This window comes from Dictyostelium purpureum (genome assembly GCF_000190715.1).
Source record: "Dictyostelium purpureum unplaced genomic scaffold DICPUscaffold_96, whole genome shotgun sequence".
Classification (NCBI taxonomy): domain Eukaryota; phylum Evosea; class Eumycetozoa; order Dictyosteliales; family Dictyosteliaceae; genus Dictyostelium; species Dictyostelium purpureum.
In genome coordinates, this window is record NW_003519433.1 from 41,526 (window position 1) to 67,150 (window position 25,625).

General features: G+C 25.6%; 9 protein-coding genes across 9 annotated transcripts; 4 read left to right on the forward strand and 5 right to left on the reverse strand.

The window, feature by feature from the left end:
• Positions 1–865: 865 nt before the first annotated feature.
• On the reverse strand, positions 866–3,645 carry DICPUDRAFT_78189 (uncharacterized protein; the record flags this gene model as incomplete). The annotated part of the gene is made up of 3 exons (XM_003287293.1): positions 866–878; positions 956–2,145; positions 2,221–3,645. The coding sequence occupies 3 exons, from the start codon at positions 3,643–3,645 to the stop codon at positions 866–868; spliced, it is 2,628 nt and encodes an 875-aa protein (XP_003287341.1).
• Positions 3,646–4,858: 1,213 nt separating this feature from the next.
• On the forward strand, positions 4,859–8,079 carry DICPUDRAFT_32330 (uncharacterized protein; the record flags this gene model as incomplete). Its single annotated transcript, XM_003287279.1, has 3 exons — positions 4,859–4,899; positions 4,984–7,847; positions 7,928–8,079. The coding sequence occupies 3 exons, from the start codon at positions 4,859–4,861 to the stop codon at positions 8,077–8,079; spliced, it is 3,057 nt and encodes a 1,018-aa protein (XP_003287327.1).
• A 1,332-nt stretch (positions 8,080–9,411) lies between these two features.
• Positions 9,412–10,706, forward strand: DICPUDRAFT_91894 (uncharacterized protein; the record flags this gene model as incomplete). The annotated part of the gene is made up of 1 exon (XM_003287280.1): positions 9,412–10,706. A coding segment is annotated over exon 1 (1,029 nt), but the record flags the coding sequence as incomplete, so codon positions are not given.
• A 227-nt stretch (positions 10,707–10,933) lies between these two features.
• On the forward strand, positions 10,934–11,768 carry DICPUDRAFT_54776 (uncharacterized protein; the record flags this gene model as incomplete). The annotated part of the gene is made up of 1 exon (XM_003287281.1): positions 10,934–11,768. One exon carries the CDS (start codon positions 10,934–10,936, stop codon positions 11,591–11,593), a length of 660 nt encoding a protein of 219 aa, XP_003287329.1. The 3' UTR covers positions 11,594–11,768.
• Positions 11,769–13,550: 1,782 nt separating this feature from the next.
• DICPUDRAFT_78192 (uncharacterized protein) lies at positions 13,551–14,697 on the forward strand (the record flags this gene model as incomplete). The annotated part of the gene is made up of 2 exons (XM_003287282.1): positions 13,551–14,205; positions 14,390–14,697. The coding sequence occupies 2 exons, from the start codon at positions 13,551–13,553 to the stop codon at positions 14,695–14,697; spliced, it is 963 nt and encodes a 320-aa protein (XP_003287330.1).
• A 342-nt stretch (positions 14,698–15,039) lies between these two features.
• Positions 15,040–18,682, reverse strand: DICPUDRAFT_14945 (uncharacterized protein; the record flags this gene model as incomplete). The annotated part of the gene is made up of 2 exons (XM_003287294.1): positions 15,040–15,909; positions 15,992–18,682. Coding segments are annotated over 2 exons (3,561 nt in total), but the record flags the coding sequence as incomplete, so codon positions are not given.
• A 77-nt stretch (positions 18,683–18,759) lies between these two features.
• DICPUDRAFT_32303 (uncharacterized protein) lies at positions 18,760–20,847 on the reverse strand (the record flags this gene model as incomplete). The annotated part of the gene is made up of 1 exon (XM_003287295.1): positions 18,760–20,847. A coding segment is annotated over one exon (2,088 nt), but the record flags the coding sequence as incomplete, so codon positions are not given.
• Positions 20,848–21,750: 903 nt separating this feature from the next.
• On the reverse strand, positions 21,751–23,720 carry DICPUDRAFT_151438 (uncharacterized protein; the record flags this gene model as incomplete). Its single annotated transcript, XM_003287296.1, has 2 exons — positions 21,751–23,044; positions 23,128–23,720. 2 exons carry the CDS (start codon positions 23,718–23,720, stop codon positions 21,751–21,753), a joined length of 1,887 nt encoding a protein of 628 aa, XP_003287344.1.
• A 132-nt stretch (positions 23,721–23,852) lies between these two features.
• On the reverse strand, positions 23,853–24,642 carry DICPUDRAFT_91895 (uncharacterized protein). Its single transcript, XM_003287297.1, has one exon. The coding sequence runs from the start codon at positions 24,623–24,625 to the stop codon at positions 23,873–23,875; it is 753 nt and encodes a 250-aa protein (XP_003287345.1). The 5' UTR covers positions 24,626–24,642; the 3' UTR covers positions 23,853–23,872.
• Between the last annotated feature and the right edge of the window lie 983 nt (positions 24,643–25,625).

The window sequence follows — 25,625 nt, forward strand, 5'->3', positions numbered from 1 at the left end:
TTTTTTTTGCTTTCGCCCACCCATTATACATACATTTGTTTTAATAACATATTCCAGTCATTATTTGGTATTATAAAGTTTATTATATATCATGTCATTTGATTTATTAGGGTGAGAATCACGTTGTTGATGAATCCTTTTTCAAGTGGTTTTATTTGCTTTCATAGTTGAAATTCATTTAAAACACTCATTTGTTTAAAAAGTGTATTCTTTATCTCTTTTTCCTTTTCTTTTGATTAGAATTTTAAGCTCGATATCAATATGAGCCATCTAGTCTATCAACAAAATAAATAGTATAATAGATCGCAATTAATTTCAAGTTTTACAATTTTTCACTTCAATTATTTAATCTTTATATCAAAAATCATTCTTATTTTAAAAGTTTTTTACAAACAATTTAAATTTTTACTTTTGTTTTATAATTAAAAAAATTTTGGTATGTATAATTTTAAAACTATTAAACAAAATAAATAAATAATAAATAAATGTATATGTCTCTTAAATATAAATTTTATAAAGTAAGTATAGAATTTCTTTAAAAAAATTAAAAATTACCTTTTTTTTTATTTTATGTATTTAGCCCTAGATATTGCCCTCGCTATATGCTATATATGCTCCACCCTGTTATTAGCTGTATCTTTCCAACTCCAAACCACTATTTATCACAAAGATAAAATAAAATAAAATTAAATAAAATAAAATAAAATAAAATAAAATAAAATAAAATAAAATAAAATATTTTTTTTTTTAAAAATAAATATTTCTAAATTTATAGGTTTTTTTTAGTTATATACACTTTATATAATATATAATTTATATATATTTTTTTATTTATATTTTTATAAAATCTAGTTTGTCAAGTTTTTTATTTATTTTCACTAAAATTAAGAAAAAAAAAAAATATTAGTATATAAAAATATTGAATGGATGTAATAATATTTAAAGTAAAACATACGTTTCCGGTTGTTGGGTTATTTGGTGAGTTGGCTGTTGATGATATTGTTGTGGTGGTGAATAGTGTTGTTGTTGATAAGCATAAGGTTGTGGGTAACCACCAGTTGGGGAATAATGGTTATTTGGATAATAATAATCCTGTGAATAATCTTGTGAATAATATTGTGGACCATAAAGACCATAAACATAAAATGGATCTTGATAACCTTGGTATTGATGGTAATATTGTTGTGGTGGAATTGGCAAATGAGATGGAATTTGATGTTGTTGATTTTTTGGTGCTTTTGGTGTTTTTGGTTTGTGTGGTTTAGTATTTGGATCATATGCTGTGTTAAATTCACCATTTGATTTTCTATTTGGTGAGTGTTGTGGTTGGTAATATGCTTGATAATGTTGTTGTTGTGGTTGGTAGTAAACTGGTTGGTGTTGTTGAGGTTGGAAATGATAATATGGGTGTTGTGGTGTTGATGGTTGGTATTGATAGTTTATATGGTGTTGTGGTTGATAATTAAGGTATTGTTGATTTGCTTCAATAGTTTGTAGTTTATTTTCCTCTTGTGGTGGTGATTGATGTACTTTTTCGACCTTTACTTCTATTTTTTCAACTTTGATTTCAGTTTTCTCTTCGACTTTTTCTTTTTCTTGTTTTACATCTGGTGTTGAAGCAATATTATTTTCCACGGTCAATTTTTCTATGGTCTCTGTTTTTTCCTCAACTTTTTCAAGCTTTCCTTGTGGTTTTGATTGTTTTGGTTGTGGTGGTAGTTGCGATGATTGTGGTGGCTGTGATTGTGGTTGTGATTGTGATTGTAACTGTGGTTGTGATGGTGTTTGTTTTGATGTGGTATCCAATGTAATAGCTGCTGTGGAAATTTCAGAGGCTTTTAAATCTACAGTAGTTTCGTTTGATGATTTATTTGAATCGACTGATTGATTTTTTCTGTGGTGGTTTTTATTACCTTTTTTCTTGTGTTGCTGTTCTTTACTGTTTACTGTTGCTGATGAACTTGTGGTAGTTGTGGTGGTTATATTATGTGATGGTGAAGCTGGTGATGATTTAGATACAAAAACTGGACTTGAAGTAGATGAGTTTATATTTTTCGATGTAGCTACATTTGTTGTTACAGCTGTTGATGGATCTGATTTTAAGGTATCTTGTTTCATAGAAGATATTTTAAATCTTCCAGATTTCTAAAAAATATAAAATTAAAAATTAGTTTTTGTGAATTTGATTTTGATATTTTTAATTAATATTAATACACTTACACTTTCAAAATTTCCCTCATTATCTTTTTTTCTATTATTATTTATATTATTATTTATACTATTTATATTATTATTATTTTCTTTTGGTAATTGTGGTTCCTTTGGTGCTTGAGTCTTATTATTTATACTATTAGTATCCGTAGTTTTATTATTATTATTATTATTTTTAATATTTGATTTGTTATTTGTTCTAACGCCTCTGCTACCATTACTAGTAGTAGTTGCATTAATATTTTTGTTATTATTTATATAATTGTTAGTATTATTACTATTGTTACTATATTTCTCTTTATTTACTTCTGCAGCCAAAACTTTAGGAGAACCAATCTCTGTTTTTTCTTGGCTTCTCCCTTTGTGGCTTTGTCTTTGTTGGTGAAGTTCTTTACCTGCAGTAGTTGGGGTAGGTGTGTTTGTTTGTTGTGGTCGTGGATCAACAGGTTTTGTTGTTGAAATTTTAATTTCTTCAGTTTTTTTTACTATTTCTTCAACTGTATCTTTTTTTATGTTGTTGCTGCTGGTGGCACTACCATTTGGTCTACTTTTGTTTTTTCTTCTTTTTTCTGTATTATTATTATTATTATTATTATTATTATTATTATTATTATTATTATTATTATTATTATTATTATTATCTTTTAATTGTGGTTCTGTTTCATTTTTTATATTTATATTTGATTCTTTAATAACCACTTTTTCTTTTTCTTTTTCTTTTTCTTTTTCTTTTTCTTTTTCTTTTTCTTTTTCTTTCTCTACATTATCTTTATTTTCCCTATTTTCTCTATTTTCTCTATTTTCTCTATTTTCTCTTTTATCTCTATTGTCTTTTTTACTATCTCTGCTATCCCTATTGTCTCTATTATCTCTACTATCCCTATTGTCTCTATTATCTCTATTATCTCTATTATCTCTTGCTCCTTTTCTTTTATTTTGTGATTGGCCTGCAACAGTAGTGGTTGTTTCTGTTAGTGTAACTGAAGGTATTACTGGAGCAGTGGGGGTTGGTGGTGGGGCTGGGGATATATTAACTGGAGTAGTGCCACTAACTTTTTTATTTTCATCTTTTTGCTGTCTATTGCCACCCCTTCTTTGACCTCTTGGTTTTTTAGAATTTGGTGTGGGTGGTGTAGTTGATGTGGAAGCTGGTGTATTTTGTGTGGGAGGTGCAGATGGTGTGGATGATGTAGGTGGTGTAGATGGTGTAGATGGTGTGGATGGTGAGTTTGGTGGAACAGTGGAAGAAGTTGGTTGTTCTTTTGTTCCTATTACAACTAATGGTGGAGGAGTTGGAGTTGCTGTTGGAACTGTCACCGTGGTTTTTTCAATTTTGTTATTGTTGCTATTGCTATTTTTATTTTTATTATTTGTTCTATTATTATCTTTGCTGTTACCCATATTCTTTTTGTTACTATTGTTAATATTGTTCATTTGATAAATAAATTAAATTTTTAAAATAAAATTTTTAACTTTCTTAAAATTTTTTTAATTTTTTTTTTTTTTTAAAATTATTTTATTTTTATTAATTTTTTTTTATTAAAAATAATTATTTATTTATCTATTTAATTATTATTGTTATTGTCGTTATTATTATTCTTAATACTATTATTTCTATTATTATTCTTAATTATATTTATATTATTCTTATTATAATAAAAAATCCAATGTTGTATAATTATTTTATCTAAGGATGTATTGTGAAATAATAATTTAATTAATTGGATAACTATATATGATTAAAAAGTAAAGATGTAAAAAAATCAAGAAAACAATAAATAAAACAGATACAAAATTTTTATTAATAAAAAAAAATAAATAAAAAACACAATAAAACAATAAAAATAATTAAAATAATAAAAATAATAAAATAATAAAAATACACAATTTGAATTTATTTATTTTCCGCACAACCACAAAAAAAAAAAAAAAAAAAAAAAAAAAAAATTAAAAAAAAAATCAAAATTTTTTTTTATTCATAACTTTGTTGTATAAAGACTTAAAAATTTTTATTTTTTTATTATTTCTTTTAAATTTATAACCTTGAGTGAATAAATAAAGATAACCAAAATACACACCCACATTCACACATAATAAAAAATTTTATTTGGATATCAGAGTGCAATATTAGTAGAGAATTGTTTTAAAAAAAACGTAGTTCAGTTGGAGCATGAGAGAGTGTATTTTTGGTCACCTCCAACCCAAAAAAAAATAAAAAAAATTTTAAAAAAATTTAAAAAATAATTTTTTTTTTTTTTTTTTTTTAAAAAATTTAAAATAAAATTATAATACATCCTATCTTTTTTTTTTTTATTTAAATAATAACAACAATTATAATACCCAAAATAACAACACAATTTGTATTATATAAAAAAAAACACCCTATAACGAAAAAATAAAAAAAAGAGGGAATTAAAAAAAAAAATTATTATTACTTTTTTTTTTGTACTATAAATAAATAATTTAAAAATAAATAATATTTAAAAATAATTTTTTTTTGTCACACAATAAACAAATAATTAATTAGTTAATTAAATATTGATAAAATAATTGTTGTTTTTTTTTTTTTTTTAAAAAAAAAGTTATATAGGTTTTTTATAAAAAAAAAAAAGAAAAAAAAAAAAAAAAGGAAAGAAAGAAAGAGAAAATGAGTAGTGAAGATTATTCAGTTGAAAGTCAAAAAAAAGTGTATGTATCATATATTATATTTTAAACAACCAAACAACTAAATAAATACTAATATTTTAAATCCAATTATTTTTTTTTCTTTAGATATACTATATGGGCAAATAATATTTTAAGTAAAAGAAATTTACACATTGTAGATTTATTCGAAGATTTAAGAGATGGAGTTTATTTAATAAATTTATTAGAAATATTAACAAATGAAAAATCCGAAAACTATATCACTAAACCAAAAAATAGATTACAACAATTATCAAATGTTCAATTAGCACTGAATGTTATCGACAGATGGGGTATAAGTTTAGTTAATTGTAGACCAGAACATTTAGTTGACAAGCACGTTAAAATGACCTTAAGCTTAATTTGGAGATTAATTTCGAAATTTCAAATTCAACAATTTCTAACCGATGAAGATTTTGCATTGGAAGCATCAACCACCACATCAACTGGAAATACATTAAATATACCACCATCATCACATGGCACAATAGAACATACAGTATCATCCAATGACCTCAGTAGATCCTTTACAACAACACCAAGATTATCATCAAATTCCAAACCAACTGCCAAAGAAGCCCTTTTAAGATGGTGCAGACGTGAAATCGAAGGCTATAATGCAACTTCCATTACCAACTTTAACAAGGCATTTCAAAGTCCTCAATTATTCTATTGCCTTATTCATAAATATTGTCCAGAGAGTATAGATTTAGATACTATTTCAAAAGAAGGTGAAGTTGAAGCTTTAAGCAAGTGTTTTGATATCGCAGAAAAGCAATTAAATATTCCAAAATTCCTCACCCCTCAAAACATTATTGAAGGTCCAATTGATGAATATTGTGTTATGACTTATATTTCATATTTTTTAAACTATCGTAGAAATGTTTCGACCAATACAACTCCACAACCAGCTTTTACAAAAGGTCATCATAGAGTTTCAAGTACAGGTTCAAATAGTTCAACAGTAAGTGACTCTGGTATAACAAATTTACAACAACAATTAAATAGTATTTCCTCATCATCAACAACCACAACAACAGCCAAAAAAAGAATTTCATTGGCACCAATTGTAGCACCATTAAATCCAAATCTTATTAATAATCAAAACAATATCAGTACAATTAACAATCCAAACCCAAATACAATTCCAAACCCAAATACAATCACACCAACAAATAAATCAACACCTGAAAAAATTAATATTACCAATACAACTCCAACAAGCTCCCCAGCTATTGATAGAACTCAACAACAATCAAACCCATCACCAAGACCAATCCAAAAGCAACCATCTTTCTCACAAATTGTACAAATCCCATTAACCCAACAACTTCAACAGCAACAGCAATTAGACAAAAACTCAATCATTGAAATTATCAATAACTTTACAAAAGAATTGAAAAGGTTCTCTGAACAACATGAAAGTATGCTCATTAAAACCTCAAATATTTTAGATGAAAAAGTAAATAAATTGGCAGATAAATTGGATCAATTAGAAACCAAAATTTCATCAATGAAAAGTGTAATCACATCAATTACAGAACACAATAGTCATAATCATCACCATCATCACCACCATCATCACAAAAGTAACAATAGTACCCCAACAAGTAGCAGTAATAATAGTACACCAAACAATATAACAAGTGAAGAAAATTCGCCATCATCTTCATTAAAGAAAAAGAAACCATCACCACCTAGTAATACTACTCCAACAGTAATAGCAAGCAAACCAAAAGAAACACAACAAGAAAAAGATGAAAGAAGAGAAAAGAGAAGAAGCAGAAGAAGAGAGAAAGAAGAAAGAAGAATCATCAGAGAAAAAGAGATTGGATCAAACACACTTACACAATCATCATCATCGTGCTCATTGGCAGATGATGCTCAAATTGATAGAGAAGAAGTTAAAAGAATTGTAAGATGTCAATCTATTATTAGAGGTTACCTCACTAGAAAGCATTACAGAAGAATAAAGAATCGTAGAGAGGTGGCTCAAGAAATTCTTAAAACTGAAGAAACCTATGTCAATAGTTTATCAGTACTCTTACAATACTATTTAGTCCCATTAAAGAATGAAAGTGCCTCAGTTTCATCAATTAGCGCCGACAACGTAAAAACCTTAACCAACAACATAGAAGTCATTTTAAATATGAACAATATGCTTTTAAAACGTTTAAAAGAAAGAATGTCCACACCATGGCACTACCAACAACTATTTGGTGATATCTTCTTCAAGATGAGTGATCTATTGAAGTGTTATATTGCCTATGTAAACCACTATAATCGTGCCCTCTCAACTGTAAATGACTTTTCCAAACACCCAGGTCTCAATGAATTTATCAACAATACTTTTATGAAGACCCATCAACAACTTCGTGATTTAATTATCATCCCAGTCCAACGTATCCCTCGTTATGTCCTATTATTAGAAGAAATGTGTAAAGTCACCGAAACTACACATCCAGATTATCAACAATTAACTGGATCGCTCACCAAAATGCAATCGATTGCCGACCACGTCAATGAAAAACGTAGAGATTTCGAAAATGTTATTCATGTATCATTATTACAAGAAGCAATCATTGGTTTCAACATTATGGAGTACTCATCATTACGTTATATTATGGAGGGTGATTTACAAGCTCATATTATGTCCAGTGGCAGTGGTTTTGGTGGCGCTATTGCTGGTGTCGTTGGAAACGCAGGTTCATCATCCAATAGTAATGAATCAAACTCTAAAAATAGTATACCAACAAACTTACATGTCTTTTTATTCAATCAAATGTTGGTAGTTTGTAAATATAAAAAAGGTAAAGACTCTTACTTTGCAAATAAAACTTTATTTGGTAGTGCAAACAATGAAAAGCATAAATCAAAGCAACCAAAATATAAATATTTATCACATCATAGTTTAACCTCACAAACCAAATTATCACATAACAAATCTGAAAGTAAGTTATACATAATATATATCACTAATTTTTTTTAAATAATTAAATCCCTAATTTTTTTTTTTTTTCTTCTTTATTAGATTGGTTTGGTGTAGATAATGAAAAGGGTGAATATAAGAGATTTTTTACTAGAACTGTTGCCGAAAAAGATATGTGGGTTCAAAATATTCAACCATGTCTTGATAAAGCTCAAGAAATTAAAACTTTAAAAAACAATGCAAATAATAAATAAATAAATATAAATAATTAATAAATAATCATCAACACCTCCCACCACTCAACTTTTTATTTTACTATTATTCATATAAAAATAATAATAATAAAAATAATTCACTTAACAACCAATACCTTTTATAGATTGTATTTATATGAAATAAATTATTTGAACATGTATACGTATAAAAAATAATTCGTCATGATTTTTAAAATTTTTTTTTTTTTTTATAATAAACAATCACTTTTTTTTTATTGTTGGTGTGTATTACTATAACAAAAAACAATCAAAAAAAATATCTATTAAAACTATGATACTTGTGATAGCAAGAAATCTTTTCAATTTTTAAAAAAGCCAAAAAAAAAAAAAAAAAAAAAAAAAAAAAAAAAAAAGATTTAGTGGATACATCTCTAACTAATTAATTTATAATAATTTTTTAAAATCCTATGAAAATTCATAACCGATATGAAATTTGAAAGGTTTTTTTTTTTTTTTTTTTTTTACTATGATTATTATAAAAAAGGATCTTTTGGAAATTGAAATTAAAACAGCTTCAACATCTCAATTCATAATCTTTTTTTTTTTTTTTTTTTTTGATTTAATTTTTCTTTATTATAAAATATGAGATTGTTTTAGATTTTTTAACGTTTCTAATCTATTATGTTGAAAGTAATGGTGTTTTGATTAAAAAGGTGTGATTATATGTTCTCAAAAATACAATTATAATAAAAAAAAAAAAAAAAAAACTAATAGTCCATCAAATTAATTTTATTAAAATAAAAAAAAAATACATTCTTTTTTTAAAAGGCACAATTCAATATTTTCCACTGACCATTATAACAAATCTGAATATAAAAAAAAAAAAAAAAATTTTACCCATTAATTAAATGCCTTTTTGGTGGGGGGTTTTAGGGTCTTTGCCTAAAAATTTTTGTTTGGGGTAAAAAATGGGGTGGGTTTTTTTTTTATCAATTTTATCGTTTTTTCTATAGAAAAGGTTTTCGTAAAAAAAAAAATTTATTTTTTATATTTATTTTTTTTTAAAATTTTTTAAAAAAAAAAAAAAAAAAAAAAAAAAGTGTAGTGGCCTATATAAAAAAATAAAAAAATAATTTTAATAATTGGAATATTAAATAAATTATCTTTTTAAAACAAATACCAAAATTTTAACCAATAAGCAATATATAAAAATAATATTATAATCATATTTAAATATCATTGGTTTTTGTCTTTTATTTTTTTTTTTATTTTTTTTTTTATTTATTTATTTTTTTTTGTATAAATTTAATAAAAATATTGGGGTTATCATTGATATTTTTTTTTAATATTTCAGAGTGTTTGTGTGTTTATATTTGTGTATGTGTTTCATTAGAGGTTAATATATAATAATTTTTTTATATTTACAATATAAAACTATAGTTTTGTAAATATAAAAATAAAATTAAAATATATTTAATAAAAAAAAAAAAAAAATAATAATAAATAATAATTTTTACATTGTTGTATTTTTAAAATAAAAATTATAAATAGTAAATAATATATAGTAAATAATAAATAAATAGATAGTAAATAGTTTTTTGTATATAAAATAAATAAAATCAAAATCAAAAATAAAATGACTAAAAAAGATGATATATCAAATGATGATAAAGCATTTTTATTAGATAGATTAGAATGTCACAATAAAGAAATTAAAGAAATCAAGCAATCTATTAAAGATATATCAAAGTCTATCGAAAATGTATATCAATTGTTATTAACCAATAGAAATTTATGCACAAATTGCCAACAACAAAAAATAGATACGATAAATTATAGCAGCAACAACAATAACAATCACTATAATCATTATCATAGTAGTAGTAGTAGTAGCAATAGTAATAATATAACGAAATCATTGTACAGAAGTAAAACATTTTCACAAGAAAGTGATATTCTAACACAAACCCTAACTAATAGATTGAGTAGTAGTTTTTCATCAAATGTACATATAAATAATCCAAATGGTAGTCCAAATAATAATACTAATAGCAATAATAGTAATAGTAGTCCAATTGGTAAGGCACCACCATCATTAACAGTATCCCCATTACCAAGAGTACCAATGTTACACTTAAAAAGAGATGTATCAAACCCAAATTTAGTTAGACAATGGATAGATGATACTGTTAGAGTTAAATCCAACGAAACTAATGTAGAAGAAAAGATTATAAAGTTGGATATTGGTGGAAAGTTTTATTCAACCACTATCAGCACTTTAACTAAATTCCCAGATTCGATGTTGGGCGTAATGTTTTCAGGAAGATATGAATTACCACGTGATAAGGATGGCAGAGTGTTCATTGACAGAGATGGCAAATTGTTTGGTTATATTTTATCTTATCTTAGAGATGGCCCATTATGGAACCCACCAGTAGATATTGACCTTAAAAGAAAAATCGAATTAGAAATGTCTTATTATGGTTTACCATCTTTCAGCTATGGCCAACCTGGCTCAAGTCCAATTTCCACTCCACGTTGCGTTTGCGATATCAAACACCAAACATTGGGTCAAGATAGCGACCATCAAGGCTACTGGGAAGAAATTAAGGGCATGACATCAAATATTAAAAGCTTTAGATTATTGGTTACAATGAATAATACATTATACGCAATCACTGAGCGTATTCACCCAGATGGTAACAGCAACAGCAATAGTAGTACTGGCAGTGTCGGTAGTGTTGGTGGTAGCACAATTAATGTTGGCGGTAGCGCAGCAGGTAGTAGCGGTAGTAACAGTCCTACTCTTAACACTAGCTCTATTACTTTCCAATTCGAAGAGTATAACATTAGAAGCAACAGTTGGACTTTTATTTGCCCAGTTTTAGATTCAATGATTAACCATTACTTTGTTGCTGGTGTTGTAGGCGATTGTATATATGCTCTTCCAGATGCTGGTTTACACCAACCAATCTATAAATATGATCCAAAAGAATTAAGATGGAAGAGTGCCGAAAACACATTAAAGGGTGGTAAAACTGGTTTCAGTTTAGCTGTATTGGATGATTACATATATATTATTGGTGGTTACAAGGGCTCAACAGTAACAGATACTGTCGAAAGATATCACCCAAGAACAAATAGTTGGTGTAATGTTGCAAATATGTTAACTAAACGTGCAGAGGGTTCAACAGTAGTCCAAGATGGTTTTATCTATATAATTGGTGGTTCAAGTCCAAATACCACTATCGAGCGTTATAATCCCCATTCCAATCAATGGTCCTTTATTTGCAATCTCAGCAATGGGCAATTCAAAGTTTCTACAGCAACTTCAATGGAGGGTAAAATCTATGCAATTGGTGCCGAAAATGAATCTTATTCAAATAATATTGTTTTACAATTTAATCCAACAACAAATAGCTGGAAGAGGGTTGCTCCTCTTTTGTGTAATTCATACAATCCTCATTCCTCAGTTATATTAGACCGTTATATTTTCTTCATTCCATGGAGCGGTTCAACAAGTGTCCATAAATATGAAAGCTGTTCATATTAAAAAACCCAATAATTATTTATTTACTTGAAATCTTAATAATATATAATATAATAATAACTATATTTTTAAAAAAAAAAAAAAAAAAAAAAGCGAAAATCATAATAAAATTAAAATCCTATTTCGATTTTATTATCTATTTATAAAGGAATTATTTATAAATAAATAATTTAGCACATAAAAATTTTTTTTATTAAAATATAAATCAGATTTTTTTTTTGATTATATTTACTTAATTTATTTTGGTTGAACTTTTTTCAATTAAATAAAAGGCTTTCTTTTTGATGGTTATTGTTGTTTAGGATTTGTAGTAAATAGAACGATGTAAACAAGTTGTATGTTTTGTTTTAAAAGCATCCACGAGAATGAATATGTTGTATGTGTATGTAAATAAATATTATTTTCATTAAATAAAGCTTTAAGAAATTAAATAAATAATAAAGTAAATATGAACTTTATCATTGAGGAATTCATTTGATAAATATTACTCTCTTCTTATTTCACCGTCTTTTCTTATGTGAACTACAGTTATCAAGACAAAGGAATGGTAATCTTTCAGGAACTTAATTTTTATCATAAAATTTGAAAATTTGTAGTTTCTAGATCGTCATTATTGTTAATAATATTATTATTGTTTTTTGTTGGTATAATGAACATCGGAGTTTTTGACTTTGTAGGCGAGGGTTCAATACCATTTATTTATGTTGATGCAAATAGATGGCATTTTATGGCACTGATTGATAAGTATGGTCTCAAGCTTGGCAAATATTGCTTTTGTGTTTAAGATATTAATGTTTTACAAGATAACTTTCCAAAACAGAAAAATTATGACGTGTTTGTGCTGTTATTTTATGACAATTTGCAAATTTTAAAAATGAATAATTTTTTTTAAAAAAAGAGATAATTTTTTTTAAAAAAAGAGATAGTGATATAGAGTATTTTGGGATATATGACATCAATTCCATAAAATAACAGCACAAACACGTCATAATTTTTCTTTTTTTTTTTTTTAATAATAATCATTGCTTTTTTTAATTTTTTTTATAATTTTTTTAAAATTTTTTAAATTTTGGATTTTAAAAAATAAATTATAAAAAAAATTAAAAAATAAAATATTTTTATTTATTAAATATAATAATTTTATATTTATGAACCAGTTTTATAATATAAAAAAAAATTATATAAAAGAACTAATAAAATTTTTTTTTTTTTCGAAACCCAGTCAAAACTAAATTGAAAATACTGTAAAATCGGTTTTATTTCTTTGGTAATGTTTGGGAATATATATGTACATTGAAAATCTAAATATTTGTAAATTAGAATTGATTGATGGTAGGATTTAGCACAATTTATTAGTTTTGAACTAAAAGGTGATTCTAGTGGTTTCATTTTAGAAGACAAATATGGGAAGATTAATTATATGGGCGGGTTAGAGACTTTTAATCATAAGAGTGACAGTTATAATTTATTTGGATTGAATTTACTGCCCAAAACTTTATAAGATTCAAATTTAATTATATTATTAATATTATTTATTAATTATTTTAAAAATTTTTTTTAAAATTTAAAATGTTTGAAAAAACCCAATAACTATTTTCATTTTTTCAAAATTGGGAATAAATGCAATATTTTAAAATTACAGGAAAATAAAAATTGGCTCTATGTTTTAAATATAAAAAAAAAAAAAATCTTAAAAAGATTTTTTTTAAACTTAGATGATGAATAATTTTTTTATTATAACAAATATCCAATTATGAATGGTAATGTACGGCCGATATAAAATTGAACAGTTTTAAAAAAAAAAATTCAAAGAAATTAATTAAGTTTTTAAAAATTTTTTTTTTTTTATTATAAATAAATGTAAATTAAATCATTGTTTTCAATATAAATCTAATATCACTAATTATTAGCTCTTTAAAAATAATTAAATATATAAATAATTTAATAAAAAATAAGTAAAATGGAGAAAGGGCATAATTTTGATCTAAAGCATATATTACAATGCATTAGTGGAGGTGGTATTAGTTATGGTAGTAATAATAGTAGTAGTTGTAATAGTAGTAGTCATAGTCGAAGTAGTAGTAATGGTAGTATTTGTAGTTTTTTTAGTAATTGTAGTAATTGTAGTAATTGTAGTAATTGTAGTAATTGTAGTAATTGTAGTAATTGTAGTAATTGTAGTAATTGTAGTAGAGGTAATAATAGTAGTATTAGTGGTTGTTGGGAAAATCAAGTTTTATTAGGTAATGGTGAAAATTGTAATTGTATAAATCATTGTATGAGAGCCTATGAAAGAGTAGTATCTACTTTAATCAGTAAAAATGAAAACAATCAAGAGATAGTCTTTATTCAAGACAACCCTATAAATCAATTTCAAGTTTGTTCCATCCACTTTATTTTTGAAAATAATACTGGATTAAATAATGTCAATGGATATTTGAAATCAATCAAACCAAATGATAATCAAAGCATCTTTGGAATAACCTCAAATTTAAACATCAAAGATTTCGTAACCACCTGGGATTTTTTTCTAACAAAAGTGAAGGATGTATACTTCATTAATGAAGATCTAGGTGTTATGGTATTTATATCATCACAAACAAGATATCTTAATGGTAATTATTTTCTAAAATTACGGTTTTGTAAAAGAAAAAATCAAAAAAAAATAATTAGACCTTGTTTTTTTTGTATTCATTTTTTAATAAATAAAACCTCAATAAAACCAAGTCAAAAGAAAATTTGGAATTTTTTTTTTTTTTTATCTTTTTTAAAATAATACTCATTAATTGTTTTTTATAGGAGAGCTTCAATTTGAATTGTCTGACGGTACTTTTATGATCTTAGATCATTTGGTTTATACTATTTCTCAGATACTTAAAGGTAACTCTAAAGCTTTCTTTATTATTGAAGTTGGTGCTGGTATTGAGGGCCATGACAAATACCTTGGTATTACGAAACCAAACAACGTAGAATTTATTTTTTCCTATAACTATGGTACCAATGAATTCAAGTGTAATCACAGACATTTCTCAAAGCTTTTAGAACTTGTGGAAGAAGAGATTCTGACAATGGATGAATTAGAAAAAAAGATATATAACTGTCTTTGAAAATAACCATGGGAATGATTTGTTAAAGAGGAAATTATTTAAATATCAAAAAATTAAAATATAAAGATTAAAAAATCAGCAAAAAAAAAATAATCTATAATTTCTTTATTCTAATTAATATTATTAAAAATATCTAAAATTTCTAATTAATATTTAAAAATAAAAATAAAATAACCCTTATTATCACATTTTCAAAAAATACCTAATTATCCAATTCCCCAAAATTATATTTATATCACAATTAAACAAAAAAAAAAAAATTAAAAAATATGTATTTTAATTTAATATATATTTTATTTTTATTTATACAAAATTTTATATTATACTTTATATTTCTTCGATATTGTTATTATTATTATTTTCTAAAAATTGTTTACTGTTTTTTTCATATTCAAAGCACATTAAAGTTGAAATAAAAGTTAAAATCATCTTTGGTTTTACTTCTACTAAATCTTCCCAAACAACAAAAATACAACAACCAATCTTTCTTGCAACATTGATAATATATTGAGCATTTAATTTCTTTTCTTCAAAGGTTTCGCCATTCTTTACAATGGAGTAATTTACAACACTCTCGATAGAGTCTAATAGGTCGATAAGGAATTTACCATCACCAATAGATTGATCCTTGAAACCAGATATACATGAGGTTTTACCATGCTTAGCGACTTGTTTATTTGCCCAACCAATGATATCAGTTTCGGTAAATGGTTGATCATTTTGCATTGATAAACGTAGATTTGTTAAGAGTGAAATAAAGTGGTATTTACAAGCTTGCCATATCAAAGCTAGTGTTAATTTACGATTACCTTCATGAATATCTTTGCCACCAATACCAACTAATGAGAAACGAAGGTTTTTACCAATTGAAATACTATAGTTGCAATTTTCTAAAGCCATATAATTATTTGATGGGTTCATGTTGACATCTTTCCAATTAACTGAACCTGGTTTAATCTTATCGAACATTTGAAGCATAACCAAACCATCTTGAAGATCTTGTTGTAAATTGTTAACGTATGGTTTAATATTAAGTGAGTTCATCCACATACAGAATGCACGTTCTTCTCTTGTACCTTCAACATCTTTAATGACTTGTTCTACTAATTTTTGTTGTTTTTCGATTTCTTTGGTTTCAGGTTCTTTTATACCAATACCTTTATTTGATTTAAATAGACTTGATAAAAATAAATAAATTAGTTTTGGATTTTTCTAAAATAAAAAAAAAAAAAAAAGTTAATATTATTTTTATATTTTAAAATTTTAAAATGGTAAATAAAACTAAACAACTTACATTTTGAATTGATTCAAAACTTAGCCATTGGAAAATATTAAAGTTATTTTTAGATTGATCTAAAATCCATTCATATTCCTCTACAAGTTTATTTGATTGATCTGGTTGATTTGAAAATGATGGAGCTTGTAATTGCTTGTCGATTTTGGTGAAAAGTTTGATTAAATTTGCTGGAGTACTTGCTAATTGTTCAAGAGTAAGCTTGGTTTTATCTAAATCGAGGTGGTGCATGAACCAACGTAATAAAAGCTTGCTTGCAGATTGAACAAAGAAATGCTTTAGATCCTCATTACTTTCTTTAAGTACAAGTAATGTAGGGTAGCTATGGATATTAATAGTTGATGTAATTTGAACCCTAACTAATTCGTACAAGAGATTAACCATTTCTTTTGGATCTGATTTTAATGTTGATGGCGAAATTGTTGGTGGGATAACACAACCAATAGCTTTGGCAGAGTTGAAAACTAGATTTAAATTTTGATCAATTTCGATATTATTTGATGGATCAATATTGAGTACTCTCTCATCGATTGTTCCTTCACGAGCGAAATTTACCAATTTACCGAGTAAAACACCATTATAGAAAGAGTGAATGATGTGTTTAGTTGGATCGATTGGGAAAACATTTTTGATGTGTGGATCGTTAGAAAGTGATTCAACAGAGTTAACATATTGAATAAGTGGAGTTTCTTCTTCGATATAGTAATCTTTTTCTTGTGTTGGTAATACAATTTTGTTGGCTTGTTCAACAAGTAATCTTTTCTTTTCTTCTTCTTCCTTTTCTGCTTTCTTTTGTTGTTCTACTGATGCCAACATATCCATTTGCATCGAAAGTTCACGTTTAAGTACTTGATGTTTTCTATTCTTTTCTTCAATTTTAACACGAAGATCTTCTACTTCAGTTTTAAGTTGACTATTTTCATTGACCATAGAGTCCAACTCTTCTTTTTTATCTAATAGTTCGATGATGAGATTTTCAGATTTTTCTTGATCTTGTGTATGTTGAGATTTTAATTGTTCGATTGTGCTTTCTAAAAGCTTAACTTGACCCTGGAGATGGTATACTTGATTGATTAATTCTTCGACCTCTTTACATTTTCCAAGGATTGATTCTCTAGATTGATGTTCAAGTTTATTAAATCTATCATTATATTGAGCTGTACGTTGTTGGAACTCTTCTAATAATACTGAATATTGATGCTCAATACGCTCTTTAACCAATTGAATAGAGTTGTTGATTTCTTGTTGTTTAATTGAACTACATTGATCATGGTCATTTGTGATTGCTGTTAATTTCGATTCTAATTGTTGTAATTGTGATGATAATTGATCTTTTTCTTGGTTGGTGGAGTTTGAAAGTTTTTCTAATTCGAGTTGTAATGTTTGATACTGCTTTTCTTTTTCTAATAATAATTGGTCTTTTTCTTTAATAGTTTCTAATCTTTCGTTTGAGATTGATTCCATTTCATTAAATTTGCTCATTAAATCGTTGATCTTGTTCTTGAGTTCATTTTCATTACCTGTTAATTCTGATTTAATTTGGCTTATAGATTCTTGTAACTCCTTAATCTTTTCATCTTGCATTTTGATTGTGTCTTGTTTCTCTTTTAACATGGTCTCGAAAGAATCGATATTGTGCTCGAACTCATTAATTCTTAATTTAAATTGCTCTTCCTTCTCTGAGAGTAATTTATCTTTTTCTTGAATAACCTGATCCTTTTCATTTACTTTGGACTCCCATTCCTTAATTAATTGATCTCTTTCTTTTATTAATTGCTCTTTCTCTTTGATTAAACCGTCTTTTTCTTTGAGTAATTCATCTTTAGCTGATGAGTTTGATTCAAGATCTCTAATTGTAATTTCAAATTGTTGAATTTTTTGATTTAATTCTTTAATGTGTTGATCTTTGCTTTCGAGTAATTGTTGTGTTTCTTTGATTGTTTCCTGGTTTTCTTTTAACTTTTGATCTAATTCCTTAATTTCTTTATCTTTTTCTAAAAGCTGAGCTTCTTTTTCTAAAAGTAATTGTTGAACTGATTTAATTGATTCAACTTGTTCACTGATTAATTTGTCTTTTTCAATTATATTCTTTTCAATATCTTGAATAACTTTATCTTTTTCATGTAGTTTTGAATCACGGTCACCAACATTTCTATCCAACTCTTCTATACGTGCTAAATACTCTTGAATTAAATTTAAACGCTCTTGTAAAAGGTTCTCTAAATCCAATATCTTGCTTTCAAAATCTCCTTTGATAACTGACAATTCTTTCTCTTTAGTTTCTAATTCCAATGAATATTGAACTTGTCGATCTGAGAATGTTTGAATTTGTTGCTCCATTTCCGCCTTCATGGAATCGATTTCTTCTTGATAATTTCTTTCGAAAATATTTGAAGCTTTCAATTCATCTGCCATTGATAAAATTCCATTAGAACCACCCATATTATTCGAAGCCTGCTCTAATAATAATTGATCTATTTGGTCCTGTAATACCTTGTTGTATGATTTTGTAGATTGTAATCCTTCACTTAGTTCATCAATTACTTTACTTAGTTCTTGAATCTTTATTTTTAATTTATTCTTTTCTGCTCTTTCTTTTTCAAGTGCAATTTCATTATCTTCGTTATTAAGTTCTTTAAATCTATTTTGATCATATTTTGTATATTTATTAATTGATATAATACAAATTAACTATTTTTAAAAAATAAATAAAAATTTTAATTAGTATATTTAAATAAAAATAACGTTAACTGTTATTATTATTGTTATTAGGTACATACCATATATAAAGCAGATTTTGAATCTTGATTAGTTGATGAAGAAATTGATTCAAATGAATCATTTAAGCCTGATAATACTGCATTACTTGGTGATGCTTGTGGTTCAGAGGATATTGATTGATGTTGCTTTAATAAATCTAATAAGTTATTTGATTGTGATAATTGATTTGGTAAGCCTGTATAGTTTAAATTTAAATTTGAATCTTGATCTAAAAAGTTTATTAAAGTTGAAATTAAAGAGCAATCATCGAAATTTATGATTTCAGCTTCTAAACGGTTTAAAAGGTTTTTGGCGTCAGATAAAACACGAAGATTTGTGATTTTTGGAGTTGATGAAATTAATTGTTCATTTTTAATTAAATCGTTATATGCAGATTTTAAAATAATTTCTGGGTTTTTGATTAGTCTTGACTCGGGTGATAGATCTAATTGGCTTTGTTCGACTTGAATTTGGAGTTTCTTATTTTGTTGACGCAATGATTTAACCTTTTTACGAAGTTTTTCAAATTCAGATTCATCAATTTTACCATCCAATTGAAATTTCAAATCGTGGACCGAGGTTTGAAGTGATTCGTTGGCAGTTAATAGTCTATCACGATTCTTTTTTAATTTACCTTGAGATTCTTGTAAAGATTCAACGATTTGCTTGAGCTCTTCAATTTCTTCTTTTTGTTGTTTAATAGTTTTAGTTTTCCATGGGCTGTCTTTTAAACGACTATTTTGATCATTCAGTTCGGTAGTTAATTCGAATTCTTTCATTAAAAGTGTTTCGTTCTCGGTTTTAGCGGTAGAAATTTGACTAGAAAGATAGGCATTCTCTGATTTTAATTTTTCAACTTGTTGAGTAAATTGCTTTAATGAATCGTTTAATAACTCCTGCTCTTGAAGTCTCTGTCTGAGTAGCTTCATTTCCTCCTCTAAATCCTCATTCTTTTCCAATAACGATTGACCAATTTCTGCGGCCATTCTTGTATCCTTTTCTTTTTCCTCTAAAAGTTTTTCGGTTTGCTCTAAAATTGCTTTGTGGTCCAATTTGAACATCATGGTATAGGATTTATTTTTTGAAACACTAAGATTCTTTAATGGTGTAAAATTTTGAAACTCTCTATTTATGGTGCCGCCACTAAAACTACCACTGCTTGCACGTGTACCACTTCTGCTGCTGTTTGCACTTTCTGATCCTGTTGAAATTGAACTTGAACCATCTCTTTTTTTGATAATCGAAGAAATCGATTTGGTTCTTCTATAATTACTTCTATCAAACTCTTCATTTGGTTCGCTTGGTGTTGATGGTGGTGTAACATTACCTGATGATGATGATAATGGTGATGTTGAAAATGTTAATTCGCTTTTATGCATTGGTGTTTTAAATTGAACAGTACCACCATTAAATTCACTATTATTATTGTTTGAAGCTGTTGTATTGGACGATGTTGTTGATTGTGTGGTATCTTGTTGTAGTTGGTTATATAATTGTTGTTGTATTGGTGATAAATTCGTACTTTGTCTATTTTGTTTTTTTGTTAAATCTGCTGTAGTAATATTAGAGGGTGGTGATAAGCTGCCCTGGGCAGCAAAAGTTCCACTTCTCCTATTTGGTGATCTACCCTGTTTAAATTTATTAACCGTTGATGCTGGTGCCACTGATGATATATAAAGTGGTTGAAATTCTTTTCGGATTAGGTTTCTTTTTAATCTAAGATATGACGATTCTTTTTGAAAATGTTCATACTCTATGTTCTTTTGTTCCTCTGGAGTTAGATTTTGGTTATCTTCATCTTCTTTTAACCCTATTAAAAAGTTTTGGTGTCTTTCTTCTCTTTGATTTCTATATGAGCCCAAATCCTTGTAATAATCATAGAACCATAGTTTCATTATGCTAGTTTTGCTCTTTTCGCTTGTTTGATTGCCAGTATTATCATCCTCATCATCACTAAGTATTTCATCATCGTCATAATCTTCATCAAATATTGTTACTCTAGTAAATAAATCCATATCAATTTCTTTAGTTTTATTTGTTGTGCCAACTTGGTTTGATGTTATTGTGGCATTATTATTATTATTATCCATTTTGTTTATTGGGATAATTATTATAATATTTATATAATTTTATTTTTTTATTTATTTAGTAATTATTATTATTTAAAAAGAGGGAGATTTACAAAAAAATAATAATATTTAAAAAAAAAATAACAATAATAAAAATTTTTAAATTTTTTTAAAAAAACAAAAAAAAAACACACTATACACAAAATTGAGTTATCTTTATTTTTATTTGCGAGTTCAAAAAAAAAGATTATTTTAAATAATATTATTACAACACAGAAATAAATAAACAAACAAACAAAAAAAAAAAAAGTAATCTATATCAATAAAATATTTTGATAGCGGTGTGTAAAGATAAACAAAAAAAATAAAAAAAAAAATTTTAAATTTTATTTGAAAAAAAAATTATAAATAATTTTTTTATTTTTTTTTTATTTTTTAAATTATTTTTTTGAAAAAAAAAGCAGTTTTGAAATAGTAATAAACCGCCCTTTTATACTTAATTTTTTTGTTTATTTATTTATTTAGTAATAATTATAGTGATTATATTACAAAAAATAAAAATGTAAAAAAATAAAATAAAAAATTATAACAAAAAAAAAAAGTATAAATATGGAAATTTAAATTAAATCTAAAAAAAATCAATTATTTGTTTATTACAAAAATTTGGGATTTCTAAATCTGGAAGAAATGATTTTTAATTTTATTTTTATTATTTATTATTATTAACTAATTGAATGATTTGATTATAATATTGATTACCAAAAAGTCAAATTCTATTTTTCATATTAATTTCCTAATAAAAATTTTATATTCATTAGAAATCCAAATTAATAATAATAATATATTATTTATTAATTTTAATATTTATAAAAAAAAAAAATTAAATAAAAAAAAAAAAAAAAAAAAAAATAAATAAATAATTATATAAATCTATTTGTTCCAAAACATAAAATCATCCAGGACATCTTTTTTTGCTTTTGATTTTTTTGGTCCTTTACTACCAGTGGCTACACTATTTGATGTTTTTTGTTTCTTTAAAACTGGTTGTTCATTGTTTACAATTGGAGCCTCATCATCTTCAATGACTATTATTGGGGATTCCTCTGGCTCTTTGTTATTGTTGTTGGTGTTATTGTTATTGTTGTTATTATTGTTACTGTTATTGATATTATTATTATTATTTGGTGATTGTTTTGATAAATTAATAAAATCTTTTCTGATGCTTGATGTTGTTTTTAAATTTGGGTACATCATATCTAATTTTGAAAGTAATATATTTTTATTTGAAAGTGAAGGGTCAATAGTGGTGTATTCTAAGGACGATGCTTGAACAAAATTACCATGATCTAAATTATCATCAAGATCATCTGATAAATCGAAGCTAGATGATACTTGGTCACTTGGTGGCGGTAGTATACCAATTGGGCATGATCTCCATTCTTTTTGTAACTTCCATACCTTGTTATTATTATTTGTATTGTTATTATTAACACTATTATTGTTTTGATTTAATGTTGATAAAACTTGAGCTGCTGAATAATTAATTTCGTTTTCTCCCTCGTTATTATTATTATTATTATTAATACTATTACTGTGGGTATCAATGTTTTTCTTTTTCATAATTATATTTAATATTTTTTGGCAATGTCTAGACTGAATATTTTCTAAACATTTTTCTAGCATATATCTATATGGTAGTTCGATTTTATAGTTAACCAAACCTTCTTGCTCCTCGATTGAAGAGCTTTGGAAATGCTCTAGGAAATATAATGTCCATTGTGTCATTAAGGAAATTTTAGAATCCCCTACCTGTATTTCTGAAACTTCTTGATGATTAGTTTGTGGCTTTTGTATTTTTTTTTTTGAGTTTGTTGTGGTTGATGGAGTAGATTTACAAATTCTATCTAACAATAAAAATAAAACTATATTTAAAAAGTGAGGAAATGAGGAATGAAGGAATTGGCATAATGGGGTGTATAGTTTTTTAAGGTTACTTGGAATGTGACTATAAATGATATTGTTACTATTATTACTAATATTTTTATTATTATTATTATTATTTGAATTCTCAGTTACAATAAGGTAGTTTTCATCCAACATAATTGGAATCATTATATTACCTAAAATATCTGAACTAAGTTCATTTATAATATTGGAATCTAGGATAAATTTAAATAAACTATCGTTTATATTTTGATTGCTATTCTCATTTATACTATTAAAGCTAAAATCAAAAAATTGGTAAATTAAAAATAGATTAATATTAAAAATTTATTTATAAAAATAATAATAAAGATGAGTATTTACAAAGATCTATAGTTATTTAAAAAACCTCTTATTAAATCATAAGAGAATTCTAAACTTGATAATTGTGGTTTCCAATAAGAATCCTCTAACCATTGAAGAGCAGTTTTGGATACTGGTGTTAATAGATTTAAACTTGGTAATCTGCCATGAGCAGCATCATGTCTTATATCGACAAACATTGTTGGTAAATTTAACTCATTTGCTTTTTTAAACATATTGATCTTGTTGATTCTTAACATGTCTCTTGTAGAATCAATAAAGCCATTTACCATTCTAGTTATTGCCATTGATAAACCTAATTCTAGTTCCGATTGTGATCTTTTATCTTTCATTAATAATAACTCTATAAAATAGCATGTCACTTCAATTGAAACTGGTAATTTATTTCTACTTTTCCAACTTGCAATTCTTTTAATAGCTGATTTTTGTTCTTTTTCATCATTTGAATATAATTTATTATAAATATTTTTAAATTCTTCCCAATCAAAAAACACAGTTTGTTTATTAATTTTAATTTTTTTATTATTATTATTATTATTATTGTTATTATTATTGTTATTGTTATAACTATTATTACTATTATTATTATTCATTGTGATAAAACAAATAAAAAATTATCATTTATTGTGGTAAAATGAAAAAAAATTTAAAAAATTTAAAAAAAAACGAAATTTTAATTTAATTTTTAAAAAAAAAAAAAAAAAAAAAAAAAAAAAAAAAAAAAACATTGATAAAAAAAGTATTTTTATTGATTTAAAAAAATTTTTAATTTACTTAAAATAGATTCTAAATAATCTATTCTTTTAACATATAACTCTTTAGATAATAATTGATCCTCTTGGTTTGTTGTTTTTGATTGTAATTTTGATTTTAATTGATTGTGGTAATTGCATGCTAAATTATAGTATTCTATAGATAGCTTATAATTGTTAATATTGTTATCCCCCTTTTTATTACTGCTAGCGTCTTCTTCTTCCATGTTATTGTTGTTATTCTTGTTGTTGATACTAATCAAATAAAATGAAAATGAAACTAATGAATAGAAATCAATGATGAATGGCGAATATAAAATGAATTCATTGTTTGAATTATTTTTGTTCTTGTTGTTGTTGGTAGCCTTTTCATTCTTTAATTTGGTTTCAAAGTTGTCACAGTTGGCAAATTCTAACGAGTCTTTTGATATTTCATTAAGCAATTGATTCTTGAAACTGTCTTGAAGGTCTGAATCTTCAAACAATTCAAAGTTGGATGAAAGGGTCTTGTAATATAAAAAGATTTCACGAGAGTTGATGATATCCTTTGGAATGGTTTTGATTATATTACTAGAGTTGCAATATACATTAGTGTAGTCATTCTTGTATATATTAAAAACACAGCTATAGTAAAAGAAATCCCTATCGTTTTTGAATATTTTTAATGATTGATTAACAAATTCTATATTGCTGTCCAACATGTCATAATTGAATCTGTTGAGGCCCAAGTAACAAACTCTGATCATTTTTACAACTTCACTACTAAACTGGCCACTATTACTGTTATAGTCTGAAACTAATTGACTGATGTATTGTTTGATGGATTCTAATTTGTCATTTGGTAAACTTACTAAATAGAATAACTCTCTTGATACCACAAATGCATTGGTCAATGGTTTCAATGTTTTGTTGATATATTCTAAACTATAACTTGTGATATTGTTACTATTGATGTTGAAATTGTTATTTTTGGTTTTACTTTTACCTTTATTATTGTTGTTATTATCTTTGTTATTGCTGCTATTGCTATCAACATTATTAAATTCTCTTAAAAACTCGCTAGTGTTGTTTAAAATGTAGTTGATTCTATTTAATGATCCATTTTTATCTGAAACTTGATTTAAAATATCTTGGAAATTATAATTGAGAGATTGTTGGTATTCGTAATTTTCAAGTTCGAAATAATTTACACCTTTGTAGATATTATTTGAGGATTTAAATTCAATTGGTTTGAGGAGCATTTGCTTTTGGTTTTGGTTTTCTATGTCTTTTGATATTTTGAATTTGGATTTTAAGAGGTCAATACATTCTTTAAATTCATAATTTGATCCTTTTTCCCAAATCTTTTTTGCAACTTCTAAATTTGGTTTACCATCTGGAACTCTTCCTTTGTAATACATATTTCCAAGGTTTGCATATGAGGTCCTATCATTGAAATGTTCAATGGCCATCTTGTAATAGTAAATTGATTTTTCTAAATCAATATCTTCATTTAATAGACCGTATTGGTAAATCAAACCCATATATGAAAACATTTCACCAACACTAGAATTTTCAGATATTTCATCCATCTGAGCTTGAGAGTATGTCTTTGATAAATATTGTGGGATTTCAAATTTAATTGGGCAGAGAGAACCAAGTAAATGAAGAGTTAAAACCATTTTTGGATCATATTCGATTCCCAAACTATTTCCACCTTTGGAACCACTGTTATTGGTCTTTGGGATTTTAAATCTATAGATATTT